This window comes from Emydura macquarii, unplaced genomic scaffold (genome assembly GCF_026122565.2).
Source record: "Emydura macquarii macquarii isolate MOO-44397 ecotype Brisbane River unplaced genomic scaffold, CSIRO-AGI_Emac_v2 contig_2699, whole genome shotgun sequence".
Classification (NCBI taxonomy): Eukaryota; Metazoa; Chordata; order Testudines; family Chelidae; genus Emydura; species Emydura macquarii.
In genome coordinates, this window is record NW_027132836.1 from 4,536,152 (window position 1) to 4,550,910 (window position 14,759).

Genomic DNA, 14,759 nt, shown 5'->3' on the forward strand with positions numbered 1-14,759 from the left:
ACAGGCCCGATCCGCAGACCTGCCCCAAGATGGCGGACTTTGCATTTCTGGTTCCGGTTCCCGTAACAAAGATGGCGGTGTTTTGTCCTTCCTGTAACAAAGATGGCTGGTTTTGAATTTCCGATTCCGGTTCCCGTAACAAAGATGGCAGGCTTGCATGTCCGGTTTCGGTCCCTATAACAAAGATGGCGGAGTGTGCTTTTCCGGTTGCGGTGCCGGAAGTGAGCGGCCAGAAGCCCAAAATCCAGCTGAGGCGGCGAGCCTGAAGCAAGCCCCAATTCCGCGGCTCGCGCCTCCGGCGGGAAACAAGCAGCGCGGGCCTGGCCGCCTCCCACCGCCTGGGGCCGAGGGCGGGGCCGTTAGCGCTGCGCGGGCGCGAGCGGGGGGCGGGGCGCGGCGGCTTTAAGGCGGGAGGCGGCGGCCGGGCCGGGATCCGGACCCTGAGAGCGCGGCGGTAGCGGCCATGGAGGAGCCGCTGTGGCGGACGCCGCCCGGCCGCCTGGCCCCGGGGCACGTGTACCGCATGGCCGGGGCGCTCGGGGCCGAGCTGCAGCGGCTCTCGGGGCGCTTCGGGCCGGAGGCGGTGGCCGGGCTGGTGCCGCAGGTGGTGCGGCTGCTGGAGCTGCTGGAGGCGCTGGCGGGCCTGGCCGGGGCCGAGTCCGAGGCCGGGGCCGAGTCCGGCGGGTGCCCCCCGGCCGAGACGCTGCTGCGAACAGTGCGGAGCCTGCGCGGCGAGCGGCGGCGCGAGGACGCGGCGGGCCCCGGCTGTGAGGTGAGCTTGGGCGCGCGGCCCGGCCCGGCCTGGCCGCTGAGGGAGAGCGGGCTCGGCAGTGCTCGTCCCCCGGCCGGCGGGGTCCGGTTCTCCCCTTCCTCGGGGCTGCTCGCCGCTCGCTGGCGGGCCTCGCTGCCCAGAGCCGTGCGGGCGCCCTGCCTCCCACCGGATCCACGCCCGGCAGTTGTGTCCGGCTCGGGGCCGGGCCGTGCCGTGCCGTGCCCCGGGGGCAGTGCAGAAGGCGCTGAGCGGAGCTGTCCGGTTCTGCCCTCAGGATCTGGAGCGGCAGCTGTCTGAGGCGCAGAGCAAAGAGCATCTGCTCCAGAAGCGGCTGGCCCGGCTGGAGGAAGAGAACGAAAAGCTCCTGGCCCAGCTTGCGGAGAGCCAGTCCCAGGAAGGTGGGTGTTTGTTCCTCTTCCTGGGGGAAGGAGCGCTGCTGCTGCTGCTGCTGCTGCATCCCCTCCAAGCCCGTCACTGCTGGGGGAGGTCGGTGATGGTTGTGCGTCTGGTCCCAGCGGGCTGCGGTTACCTGAATGCACATCTTGCTCACGGGAATCACCTTCATGCTTTGGGTCCAGGCCGCTGTGACAGGGATTCTCTGGTTATGTTTGCGCACAGACTTTGTTCTGGCATCTAATCAATTGCTAATGCTGGATGGGTCCGCGTAATGCCTTAGGCAGGGCAGTGTTATCCCACTTCATGGGGGGGAACCGAGGCACAGAGTGAGGCTGTGTCTGCACTTGGGACCTTAGAAAAAATACCTCTGGTTCAGCTGCACTCCTGTTAGCACTGGGAAATTCTGAACAAGGCAGGGCATGTCAGCTTTTAAACGAGTACATTTACCTAGAAACTGTGTCTACACGAGGACTCCAGAGGCGATAACAGTGGTGCACGGCTTGTGGGGTCTCTTTCTAAAAACCTCTTACCCACACTGAAGTTGTTATTGCATGGGAAGCCTGCAAGAGTGCTGGGAACACAACCTAAGTCTGCAAAGTCCCAGCTGATGCCTGGACCACAAGATCTTATGTTAATCAGGGAGATGGTTGTGTGAATCTGGCTGTCTTTCTCAAATGGAAAACTTGTGTTTTAAAACATGCCCCAACCTGCCCCTTTGATGTCTTAAATGTTTTGTCTGCCCTTTGAGGATGGGGTTTCTAGTCAGAGGTTGGAGCTACTTCTACCTTTTTCCTTAATTGAGGTGTCCGTGCCAAATCCTCCTTCGGCTCCGTCACATGCCAAGCTCAGAATGAGTGCCCCTCTGTCCTGAGTAGCTCCTGTAGTAGCTATACACTGAATATACTCCAGGACTATTGTCCTTTGCCCAGGAAGGCTTCAGCTACTGTCTGAGAATGTCACACTTGTCCTTACTAGTTTTTTTCTTTCAGTTGTATCTTTCACTGTCAGCATTTGATAAAGCCACCCTGGGTGTGATCAGGGAATCTAGTAATTGATGAGTAAACTAAACCAAACCAAGTCTCTTAATTTTGTAAATAAAAAGACCTAGAGTAATAGTACAAGAGGAACCAACCACTAGCATGAGATAGCAGAGGGCCCGCTTCTCCACTGCAAAGCACTTGAAATTAGAGTCACAGAGGCAAGGAAATTGGAGCCTGTGGGAGCTAATTGGATTAAGACCCCACTATGCCTGAATGCATAGCAGGAGATTGTTGCTGCTTAAAATAAGATGTAAAAAGTATTTTTCAGGGAACAGGGAGGACAAGATTGCCTGTGAGGGAGAGGTGGTGGCTGCATACATGGCTGGCAGGCTTTTAACATATAAATAAGTAGGAGGCGTCAGTGATGTCACCTGCTGTCCGCCTGCCAGGTTAGGCTCTGGAAGGAGCTGCCAAAGTGACATGTCAGAAAAATGGTGAGTGTAAAGTTGGCCAGCATGTCATGCAGCAGGGAGAGGATGGTCCTGCTCTGCACCTCCAGGTGGCATGTGGAAGGGCACATTCTCTGATGAGTACCTCGATCTCATTAGGTACGGTGGGTGAGAGAAAAAGCTAGGAGAGGAGCAACTAAATGGCTGGAGACTAGAAGGCCCCATTGGGAGTTAAATTTGTGTAACATGGGGTGCACGGAGAGGAGGTATTCAGGGTGCTGTGTGAGGGAGCAATAGGAGGAAATGAAGGGGGAAACATTTGAATAATATCAGCAAGGTGTATGCGGGAGGTGAGGCGTTGATCTGAGAATCTCGGTGATCTTGGGATTCTGTAAGTTGATATCTAACTGGGTAATGCCAGTATTATCAGCTCCTGCAGGGAGAGAGGAAGGAGTTGCTGACCTGCCATCCCACACTGGTGCTTGATTACATTACCAAGTGACTCCTGCCTCTTCTGGATAGTAATGCATGGCATGGGGCAGTCTGGAGCCTTTGCAGGGAAGAGATGAGGGGGCTTACAATGTTTTGGCCTGTTATGCAGGGGGTAAGATTAAGGCCAGAACAGACCATTATGGTCATTTAATCTCTAAATTGCTCCAGCGTACCTTCACGAGAGGACCTAGCAAACTCCCCTGATAGCTAACCTTGGCTCTGTCTCATTGGTGTTAGCCACATTGGAAGTCCCAGCATGGATGGCTCTGGCTCCAGCAGCCTTCTCATCAGTTTGGCAGCCAGTCTAGCCAGTGGTATGGAAAATGGTTGTGGGTGACAGGAGCCCATTTACTCTGGAGCTCCCAGCATTGCAAACATCAATGCAGTTGCGTCTGTGTTGGCAGTGGTCCCGGAGGGGAGGTCTGAGAAGCTCCCTTGGGGTAGCAGTATTTGTGAGCGTGGAGCCCAGCAGGAGAGCAGAGCTACAACTGATGTGTGTTTTCTTGGTATTGGGTTTTAGACAGCACCTTACGGAAGGAAAGAGAAGTGATGCTGCGGTTGAAGGAGGTGGTGGACAAGCAGAGGGATGAGATTCGTGCACAAGCCCACGAGATCGTCTGCAAGAACCGTGACACAGAGGCGGTAAGAGGCAGGGTGCCTGTGGCTTATTCCAGTGCCGTGAGGAAGGGCATGGGAGGGTGCGGGAGCCGTGCCATGTCATCTGCTCTTGCACACACCATTGTCCCCCGTAACGTGCCAAGTGTATGCTCTAGGAGCTGATTGGGTTTATCTAGATTCTTATGCCATCCTTGTCACTGTAGTATCTGCGCATCTAATGTGCCCATGCCTCTCTGCCTTTCCTGGGAATGGCCCATGGCCTTACTCACACACGTGTGTCCCTGTGTAAGAGCAGAGCCTGGAGCTATATGCACAGCTGTCTCTCACTTGGCTCTGTCTGGTTTCTCAGCTGCAGGAGCAGTTAAATCGCTTCATGTCCATGAACGAGGACCTGCGCCATAAACTGGCTGTGGTGCAGGCTCAGCTCAAAAGTGCTCTGGAGAAGAAAGAGGATTTGGAGACTGTGGTGCTAGAAACCCAGAGGGAAGTAGACAGACTGACCAGGGCTGCATCTGCAGCATTCCTCAGGCCCAGTATGGTGAGTGAGTCAGAACCCTGCAATATCCACTCTACAGTGAGTCACTAGAGCAGAATAAGTGCTCCTCGCCACTGCACGAGGCTGCAGTAAACCACTGACTGATCAGGATGTGTTAGAATGATCATCGCATGGGCTCTCTCTCAACTTCAGGTCTTAGCCAAAGACTGATAACAAGATTGTTTCATGGTATTGGTGGCAGGAAGCCTGAGAGAGAATTCATGGGTCTGCTGTTTTAGCAGGGAGTACAGGCAGGAGTTAAGGAAGATAAGGATACTGTAGTGATAAAGAGACTGCATTAGTCCCTGCCACAGAGGACACGGGCAAGTTATCTGCCCCATACCTGTTCTTTTCAGGTACTAAAGTAGAGGTGCTATCAGAGACGGAAGTATGAAAAGAATTACTGGAACAAATTGATACATTTATGGACAAGTCAACAGACCCAGAGTTCTGGAGAAACTGAAAAAGCATTAAAAATCTTAGGGTGCTGGATGGAAACAAACATACCTATCTTTCAGAGGCATCAGTAGTTCCTCTTTAGACATGACCTGTGATTCCCATCATTGTGGAGATGTTTCCTACAGTTAATGTTTAGCTCTCTAAGAGCTAAACAATTTCCCTGTTAATAGCCTCTCATTAGAATTATTGCATTAGAACTGCCACCTTTTCTGCCCTTCAGGAGAAGAGATGGGGCCTCACTGGTACAGGCTTGTGACAGAGCGGAATAAGGTGAACTCCCCTCTGCTCTCCCCCACACCTCACTAGATTTCATTGTATTTAAATGGATGTAAATAGTAAAGAAAAGTGTCCTTATCCATGCACAAACTGCATAGCACTCACGAGATTGCATTGCTGTGTAGCTGTGCACGTCACTGCCTCTCTGTAGCCTTTAGCCCTGAGACCCTCCGCTACAGAGAAATCAATGAGAATCCTCCTGACCGTTGAAGAGCTCTGCTGCCAGAGCAGTGTCTGTCCCATCTCAAGCTGTCAGTGTGTATTTGTGAAGGAGAGGCTGCACAGTGCACAGAGAGAGTTTCAAGAGAACCCTGAATGCCAGGTGTGATGCACACCAGACCACTTTACAACCAGAGATTTTCTACATTTTAGACAGATGGCTGGAAAACCAAACTGATCCTTAGCTTTAAAATTTCCTAGCTTTAGACTAGAGTTCAGATTTGTTGTTATAGCTAGCTAATGAAATCCAGCTGTAGCACTGAATGCAGGGTCAAGGGGAATTCTTCTTGCATGTGCTCCCCCATCTGTACCTGTCTCATCAGCCGTGGCATCTCCCCTGGACCCTGTAGCATCTTAGGCAAGCTTCCTCCCCTGGCTTGTGTCCTGTTTGTAGCAAGAGGGACTGGCAGGCAATTGCACTGGCTCACCTGTCTTCCCGGGCTCTACTCAGATTTTCCCTCTCTTCGAATCCCTAGGATGAAGCAGCATCACCTGGGGAGGAGCTGCAGCATTCAGACTGGGGCAGGAACTCTGCTCAGAGCTGCTTCTCTAAAGAAGAGTTCCAGCAAATCCTGCAGGAGCGGAATGAGCTCAAGACCAGCCTGTTCTTGGTGCAGGAGGAGCTGGCATATTACCAACGGTGAGCCTTGCAGCAGACAGGGAGCTGGCGTGCCCACAGCCCTGCATCAAACTGGGGGTTGGAGGGCATGGTGCTGACTGTAGGGAAGTCCTCCAGTGAGTGCCTCTAGGCATGTTGCAGGACCACAGAGTGTGAGAGAGGGCACTGTCCAGCATACCTGAAGCACTGATTACAGGGGGAGAGGAAGCATGTTCCTGGGTGACCAGTACTGCAGTCACTTCAAGGAAAAAAGTCACTGCTGCCTCCTGTGGGTGTCCTCTGGCCCTGGTGGGCTGCCTCGGTGCCATCCAGGTCTATTAAGATTCTGATCTGCAACTCCCTCCCTGGCATTTGATTGCAGAGTTGCCTTGAGCTGGCTGCAACCCTGGGCGACTAGACAAGCCCTTGTGGGAGGGGAGGGATTGACCCCTCCCTTTTGCTTCACCTAGCAGATTGGCACTCTGGAGGTGGATTCATATGCACCACACCCTCCAGCCTTACAACCCTGCCCTGCTGCCCCCTCTTCCCAGGGATGGGGATGTGCTAGTTTCTGCCTCATCTCACCCTGCATGTGATCCTCTTCTGCCTGGGCTGAGAGACCTCCAGGATGGCCTGTCTGGGATAATTCCTCTGTGCCAGGATTAGGGTACTCTGTAGGGAGGGGCTGATTGTTCCTGTCTCTGCTGGAGGCTGTGAGCCCTGGGGACATCACTCTAGTTGTGGAATGTATTCCTTGCCTGCTCCCAGGAACTCTGGGGCCAGAGGTCTGCCAGGCTCTCTGTGCACTGGCTGGCTTGTTTCCCCAGGGAGCTGCTGAACGATGAGCGAATCCCGTGCCTCCTGCTGGACGCAATGAAATCCACCATCAAAAAACAGCGGGAAAAAATCCGAGCCAAGATGTTGGGGACTGTGGAGGAGCCAGCAAGCAGGTGAGTCTGCGGCTGACTGCACGGCCTGGGTGCTCGGGCTGGGGTGGCTCCCGCTTATTCCACGACTGGAAGGACACTGGTGGTCATGGCTTGTGGCCTTTCCCTGTGAGTGCAACGTTTCTCCCACAGCTCAGAAGGAAGGAGAGAACTACCTCTGCCTGGGAAGGGCCTCCAGTGCCTGCCTCTCACACCAGCTGGGACTCAAGGAGGAATGTTGCTGTGCGGCACAGGCTCCTCACTGGGGCCCCTGGTATCACAATACCTGGGCATCAGGGGCTCCTAATCACAGGGCACTCAGTATGTTTTATTGCTTCTGGGCTGCGTGCAGCTTGCTAGGCTTTTGGATGCCATTTGCCACTGCAGTGGAGTCTGGTGAAGTGGGTATGAGGCTGGGGAAACCAGAAGTGCTGGCGAAGGACTGGCCACTGAGCAGGGCCCTCCTGCGTGATGCTGTCAGAAGCTGTCCTGAGGGGCGGTATTGAAGATGGCAGCTGGGATGTTCCATGGAGGGCCAGCTGGATTCCTGGGAGTGGCACCCACTCCTGCAAATACAGAGCGACTCAGTTACCTGTTTGTAAATTGTAGCAGACCCCAGCTCCTTGCCCTGATCTGTGGGCTGCGTCATCTTCACCTGCGGAATGGACTGGAGGGGTGCGTGTGGAGTGCAGATCAGTGTTTTTTAAACTGTCTTGAATAAAGATCTGAAATGGGCGTAGCTTTTCTACAGGGCTTTGATCAACTGCTGCTCCCTTACCCTCTTCTGCAGGGGACTGACTTTTGGCTTGGGGGAGAGAGACCTCCAGAGGGGAGGGGGAAACCGACATTCTAAGAATGTCCTATGATGGAAGCAGGCATCTGAAGTGCCCATGCAGGCTAGACTCCCAGTGGGGGGGAACCAGATATTAAGGAGCAGAGACTTGTCCTCCCACCCCGCACCGTATCTGTAATAAACATTTGTCGTGGTGAGCTAGAATCTGCACGTTCATCACCTGAGGCTGGATAGGTGAAGGCCTTGTCTTCACCAGGGAAGAAGTGTGTTCTTAGTCGTTAACAGGTGAAATCCTAGTGAAGGCAAAGCAGCTTGTAGTATTTATTAAATTAAGAGGTCATGGTCAACCCCTGGTTTCCCCCATTAGCTTTAAATCAACATCTGCGCTCATATGAAAACTACAAGCGGTGGTGGGGGTAGGATTTACCTCATCTTAACTTGCATTCAGCACATCCCTTTTCCTGCTGAAGACTCGCTGTGGGGTACTGTAGGGTGGGTGTGGCTCTCCCCAGTGTGGATCTAAAGGGGGAGTCCCCTAGTGATTCTGGGTACAGAGAGAGAGCAGCTGTGGCCAGGTCTCTGGCACAACTAGAAAGAAATGGTTTTCCTGGTGGTGTGTGTACCCCTCCCCCTAACTTCTCACACAGGAAATAGCTTCTCTGCTTAGCCTCCCCTGTAGAGTTGGAATATTCTTTAATAAATGGGACAGTAGTAGCTCACCCTGGAGAGCCCTGTGTGGGCTAAGAAGGGTCTAGGGCGAGCAGTGCTGTGGCCCTAACAGCCTCTCCAGAGAGGGGCTGGGCTAGTGACCTGCCCTAACAAACCTCATGTGGACTCTAAAGTCTCTGTCTTGGCTTAGCAGGGCTGGCCCTTGGTTCCTATTCTCGACACCCTCTGGGATTTGGCCAGTCCTGGCTCTGTCTGGCTTTGCCTCTGGCTAGAGCCATTACTGTTTGAATGGGATTGTTACTATTCAAGTTAGCATACATGGCTGTCCCTAATCCTATGATCCTGGCCAGGCCCTGAATGTGGTATGTCCCTGCCTATGCTGAACATGAAGCGGTGCAGCTGTGAGCTAATAGGGGACCACCACCTATTTAAACATACCCCATCTTTCTTCTGCTGCCAACAGCTGCTCTGGACTTCAGCAGCAGCCCTCTCATTTGTCTCCACTAGCAAAGAGTCCTTCCCCTTACTCTGCACTGACATGGCCATGGCCCTCTGCAAACCCTAGAACCTTACAGTCCAGTTCAGTATTTGCAAAGCACAGAGCTTACCAAGTAGCTAGGTGCAGACTCAGCTTTCCTCTCCACAGCTCCCTGCAGCCCAGGTGGCTCAATAGAAAGCCTTTGCAGTTAGTAAAAGCAATTAGTCTTGTAGCACTTTAAAGACTAACAAATTTCTGCAGGAATTGAATTTGTTAGCCTTTAAAGTGCTACAAGATTCTCGTTGCTTTTGCTGTACACAGACTAACACGACTACCCCCCCCTAGAACTTTGCAGTTAGTGGCATTCCTGCTGTTAATTGCAGAAGAGCTCATGCCTGACCTGGGGAAATCCCAGCCTTAACAGAATCCTGTGCCTCATAATTACCTCCATCAGGGGATGAGGCCAGCCTGAGGGATGAGCAGCTGCAGCTGGTGTTGGATGTGGAAGAGGTAGGCCTAGCTATAAAGTTGAGAATTCACATGCTCAAATGTCCTATGTCTACATCCCTCCCTGCTTTTAGCGTCTGCACTGCCCTGTGTAGATGGGCAGCCCTGCAAAGGGCTGAAGCTAACTCCTCTCAGGTTTTGCCTTGGTCTAGCTACTTAACCCCTTTTGAGGCCACCAGACTCTACTTCACCTTGTTTAAAGCAGGTTTTGGTGATACACACTAGATGTTCCACTATAGTTTGGGGTCTGTGGGCCTTCTTTTGTTGGGCAGGAGATAACCCCTCCTGGGGCAAACTAGTACTTCACAGTTGATAATGTTTGTTCTGACAGGGGGGTTACAGCTTCAGAGCAAACACTTACATGTTACCTTATAACATGGGATATAGATATTTGAGATTATGAAATGCTTGTATGTTGCTGCATGTATTAGAGTCTAAACACTAAATACATTCATATAAGACTAATACCTATTTAGAACACAACTAACATACAGGTGACCTGATCTGGGCTCCAGCTATGAGGTTGTCAGGCCTTAGCTAATGCCTGCAGTCTGGGCAAGAGCTGGCATTTGGCCTGCTGGCATCATACTAACAAGGCTGAGAAATTTCTTCAGAATGTCTCTAGTTCAGCAAGGGTGAAGGGGCTCTGTGTGTTACTTTCCATCACAGGGCAGTCCAGGCAGTGAGGGACTGGGCCTGGAGTCACTGTTCGGCTAGTAGAAAGCTGTTGTGTGTGGGGGTGGAGCAGTGAGAAGAAAGGATTGGGGACTGGGCTGATGCTGGCTGCTGCTCTGTGGTAAGCCACTTGCAGGGACCATAGGAAGGCCCCTTTACCTCCTTGAACCTCAGTCACCCTAGGGCCAAAACAGTTCCTGTAGTGAAACTGCAAAGCTGTGTGTGACCTGAGCTCCTCGGGGGAGTGTGTGTCTGTCTCGTTAATTTACATGTGTTTAAATATTTGAAAAATAAGAACATAGTGACCATCTGTGCTGTTGGCCTCTAGCGGAACCATGGTGAGATAGCTTAAACAGGACAAACTGCAGAGAATGGGGCAGGCAAAGCCCTAAATGCTGGTGGATTTTCTTCCATAAGAGATACCAAGTCAGCAACAAACAGGTTGTGATGACCTCACTGGTCATTCAGTAGACAAAATACAGTTCCCTTAAAACTATCCAGCCAATACCCAGACAGCCAAGTCAAATATGATGGGGATTACTGAAAATCTTTATCATATGTAAAAAAAATTCTACCAATGCCAAAGGATTGGATACATTACCAAACAGGTCAGTGAATAGTTCAGATCTTACCCAAATACACACTTAAAGCCAATGCTTATTAACTAAACTAACATTTATTTTAAAAAAAGGAAAGAGAATAATGGTTAAAAGGTCAGTATACATACACAGATGAAAATAAAGCTCTTAGGTCAGTTTCAAAGTAGAGATGATAACTGAATTGCAAAGTTCTTAAATTGCAAAGTCTCTGAAATTACCCAAACAGTTTGGAGGTCTTCAGTCCTTGTTTAGAGCTTCTTTGTTAGAAATCCAGTCCAGAAAAAACTAAATAGTCCATGTGCAGAGTTTGTTCAAAGTCTCTCATGAGAATTAGCAGGGTGATTCCAGGCTGGTGCTAGGATCTCAATCTTGCGATCCAAACTTTCCCTGACGAGCTTGAACAGATTTGAGACAAAAAGGCTCAGTCCCCTAGAGTCTTTTAGAGATCCATGCAGGCTGACCAATATTTTCTTGACAGCAGGTGCTTCCTTGAACAATTAAGAGATGATTACTTGGGACTCTGAAGTATCATCTCCTATGTCCTGTGCACATGGGTAACTAGTTACATTAGCACAAGGTAATTGGCCATTTACAACCATTTACAAATATTTGCTACTTAAACTTCAAAGAGAAATACAAACAATGGTATTGTTACATTCAAAGTTCCATCTACATTTTCATATGTTCCTTTTCAACTTTTAATCAATAGAACAGTGATTGACAGGAAAGCAGTTTCTGCTAACCTCTAACCAGAGATATGTAAACAACATCAACTAACTGCCAACAATATACTTGCAGATCAAAGCTCTAGTCTACTTATGAGGAATGACCCTCACTACCATTGTATTTTCCTATAATATATCTTCAAAGGTCAGATTTTTGGCCATGCAATTTGTAAAGTTGCTTGGCTTTTTCTGGACTAGCATCAGACCATCACTGTCATACATCTATACAGCATTGTGAACACTAAAGAAAGTGCTTTGCTGATGGAGACGCTGTTGAGATGAAGTAAAGTTTGCAAAGTGCTTTGCAGGTGAAGAGCACTGAGTAATTGTGCTGAGCGTAAGTTGTGATTCTGTATGAAACGTGCAAAACAATTCCTGTACCCACCACTAAAATGCAGCCACTGCTGAGAGTGGGACAGGGGTGCAGCTGACTGTTCATTCTGAGAAATCACCTGGAGACAAGCAAATGCAGCACCATCCTTCCAAAAAGGGAAGAGTAGCTCCTAACTCCTCATGCCTGATGACCTTCTGGGGATTATTCAGGTTGGTAGAAGGGGGAGTAGCTAGGACTCCGGGGAGAAAAATAACAAAGGGGAAAACAGGCTTAATGGCGAGAAGAACCTCTCTGCCAATGAGAAGTGTTGCGCTGTGGCAAGGCAGTGGAAATCCTGTTGCTGGAGACCCTAGACTGTTGGCAACAATCCTGCCCTGTTTCCGGGAAATGGACTGGGTGGGACCCAAGAGATCTTCTCTAGTGCTTTCAAATATTGTGACTACAGTAGCTATTTAACAGCTGCATAGCAGTCCTGCAATCAGTTTAGGGTGGAAAATGAAGGCAAATCCTTGTCCAGCTGAACATGGAGAAGGGAGGAAGCAGAAAGTGATTGCCCTTTGGAACTTGGCTGGGATCCTGGATCACATCCAACACCTTTACTCTTACAGAGAGTGCCTTGGGATCTGTGATGGGCATGGGTAGTCAGAGCCTCAGTTTTGTACCGCATCCACAAAGGAGTGTGCAGTGCTGCACGCACCGTGGGCTTTTTTAGGTAACCGCTTACAGAGATCAAACCCCCATGGAGCTGACTCTAGAGTAGGGTATCCTGTGGGCTGGGCAGGATTCCTATGATGCGTTGTGTGATGGAGTTGTTGCCCACCCCTCCCACATATGCATATCATTTGTGATTTGGGGGGATCTGGCATTCTTATTTCTGCTCATATAGCATCAGGCATGAGTAAGCAGGGCAGAGGGTTTCTGACTCACTGTTTCTTTGCTTTTTGCACCCTAGTGATGAAGATGCGGGTTCATGGCTCCCAACACCAAGTGCAGACTGTGTGGACTCTCAGCTACCTGAATCCAAAATCAAGAGCTTGTAAGTTTGCACCTGATGGGCTGATTTGGGGAGGTATCCGTAGAGTTAGAGAGAGGAATAACTAGCCTGTAGGGCATTAGAAATGAGGTTGTATCTGTGGAGAACAGTGTGCGCAGCACTGTATGAGGAGGTGCAGTCCCTGCCCCAAAGTACTGGCACCTTAGTACAGAGGAGCACACACAGCGCATCGCATCAGGAGCTGGCATGTGTGTGAGGTGCTCTGAGACGCTGCTCCAGGCTTGCTATTCTGATTCTTAAGCCCTAGTGTGACTAGCTGCCTCCTCCCCAGTGATGCCACAGGACAGTCGCAGCCCGTGTCTCTCAGTTCCAGGCACTGCGGTTGGGTCTGGAGCGCCGGGCAGTGCTTAAAGTAGGTGAGTGAGGGCTTGGCAACATAACAAAAAATGAAATCAAGCTGAGGGACACACTGAAGCAGGTCCAGGCAAAGCTGCCGCTCCCAGATTAGGGCAGGCCCCCCACTTTTTTCAGACATGTTAATTGCAGGCACCAGGTGTTGATGGACGAAGCCGTCCCTGGTGCCGTCAGGTGTCTCCAGTCTCTCTTGTGGGATGTTCACTGCCTCTGCTCATCCATTCTCTTTCTGCTTTCCCTGCAGTTTTGGTCTGTGGTATCACAGCAGCAGCAACCCCCCCCCCAACCCAGGCTGCTCAAGCGTGTGGGAAATCATTGACTCACAGGATGTGCAGTTTGAGCAGGAGGAAGAGAACAAACCCACACATGGCTCCCCCGACAGACTGGTGCCTCCTCCCTGACCTCAGCTGCGCGGGATGCCAGCAAGTGGCCTGTCAGCAGCAGCTGCCCCTCCCAGCCCCTCTCCCTGAAGCAGTCTCATGGGAGGGTCAGTAGGCTCAGCACCCTTGGAAACATTGGTCCTCCATTGCGGCAGCGAGCGTTGGACGTGCAGCTGCACAAGACACAATGAAAACCTGATTTGTGTAGGGCTAGATGGCCCTGCCCCCAGCCCATGCCTGCAGCTCATCTGTGTTTGCAGTTCAGATGCCCCAGTCAATGCTCCTGCTCCATCCACACTTGTAGCTCAGCCCCCATCGAATGCCTGTACCCCGTCCGTCATCGCAGCCCCACCCAATATCTGCACTGCACCCCTGCTCATGCCCTAGCCAACGCCCATTCTGTGTCCACACTGGTGGTTTGGCCACCACAGTCAGCGCCTGGCCATGCTTTCCCATGGTCGTCCCAGCTAATGTCTGCATCCTACCTGTGCTGGTGCCCCAGCCATCCGCTGGGCCCCACCAGTGCTCATGCCTTGGCCACTCAACCAGCACCTATGCTCACACCCAGCTGGGCTCACGGCTTGGCTGCCCCAGCCAGCGCCTGCAGCCAGGCTGCACTTGCAGCTCAGCTGCCCGGTTGCTGGCTGCTGTCCTGATACAGGTGCTAACTTGTCTAGTGTAAATGTACCCAGACTATGGCTCGATGGATGTATTTGCTTTGTGACCTCGCAGCAGGATCCTGCAATGCACTGACCCCAGAGAAGAGGTGCCATGGAGCCTGTGGCCAGGGCTCTTCTGTGTTACATTAGGACCATGTGCGTAGCAGTGACCAGTGCGTGGCACTGGTGCGTGTGCGGGAAGTGGAGCTGTTTTAGTCTCTGGGAGTTTCTCTGTTATTGGGATGCGGGGGCTTTCTTTTGGGTATGTTAGTCTTACTGTAGAATTGAGATCAGCCCTAGAAATAAATCCTTTGAGTGCTGCTCAAAAGCGCCTGGCATGGCCTGTGCTCTGTTCTTCCTCGGGAATTGTGCCAGGGATCAGCTTTGGAGGCTGCAGGAGTCCAGCCAGCAAGGGCTCCTAGCCTACCCCTTCCACAATGGCCCTGCTTTACCTGGTCACCCCTCCGGTGCACAGCCACACTTCCAGTCCCTGTTCCCATCTCTGTTTCAGCCCAGCTCCCAGCCACCATGCTGGGATAGAGCTGGTTTTGGGCAGTTTGGATTAGTTTTTCCTTCGGCTCCTGCTTTGTGAGGAGGTAAATTTGCAGGCCAGTGCTTGGAAATGCCCCGCCCCCCCTCCTCTTCTAGCTAGGAGCTCTCCCCATGGACTGAATACACCTCCTGACCTCCTCTAGGTCATCGTGCAGGAAAAAGGTGTTTCCTGTGAATCTGCTGACAAAAAGAGCCTGGGAGAGAAAACAGGCGGTCCCTGCTCTGTGCTTTCCGCAAACTGGCTCCTGCGTAGTTTCATG

General features: G+C 51.7%; 1 protein-coding gene across 4 annotated transcripts; it reads left to right on the forward strand.

Moving 5' to 3' along the window:
* The first annotated feature begins 48 nt into the window (after positions 1-48).
* RILP (Rab interacting lysosomal protein) lies at positions 49-14,314 on the forward strand. 4 transcript variants are annotated; one of them, XM_067566002.1, is made up of 8 exons: positions 49-772; positions 1,047-1,170; positions 3,610-3,731; positions 4,057-4,245; positions 5,673-5,836; positions 6,622-6,744; positions 12,453-12,536; positions 13,153-14,314. In XM_067566002.1, the coding sequence occupies exons 1-8, from the start codon at positions 464-466 to the stop codon at positions 13,307-13,309; spliced, it is 1,272 nt and encodes a 423-aa protein (XP_067422103.1). In that variant the 5' UTR covers positions 49-463; the 3' UTR covers positions 13,310-14,314. The 4 variants fall into 4 exon arrangements, with proteins under 4 accessions (XP_067422103.1, XP_067422104.1, XP_067422106.1 ...); XM_067566003.1 differs by lacking the exon at positions 13,153-14,314 and adding an exon at positions 12,796-13,116; XM_067566005.1 differs by lacking the exons at positions 12,453-12,536; positions 13,153-14,314 and adding an exon at positions 6,874-7,254 and having other exon boundaries at positions 54-772.
* The last annotated feature ends 445 nt before the right edge of the window (positions 14,315-14,759 follow it).

What these genes read in the sequence shown, in the direction of transcription:
- RILP (XM_067566002.1), top strand. Translation starts at nt 464, where the DNA reads ATGGAGGAGCCGCTGTGGCGGACGCCGCCCGGCCGCCTGGCCCCGGGG. An exon ending in AGAACCGTGACACAGAGGCG is followed by an intron (nt 3,732 to 4,056) that starts GTAAGAGGCAGG and finishes CTGGTTTCTCAG; the next exon opens with CTGCAGGAGCAGTTAAATCG. An exon ending in GAATCCAAAATCAAGAGCTT is followed by an intron (nt 12,537 to 13,152) that starts GTAAGTTTGCAC and finishes CTTTCCCTGCAG; the next exon opens with TTTTGGTCTGTGGTATCACA.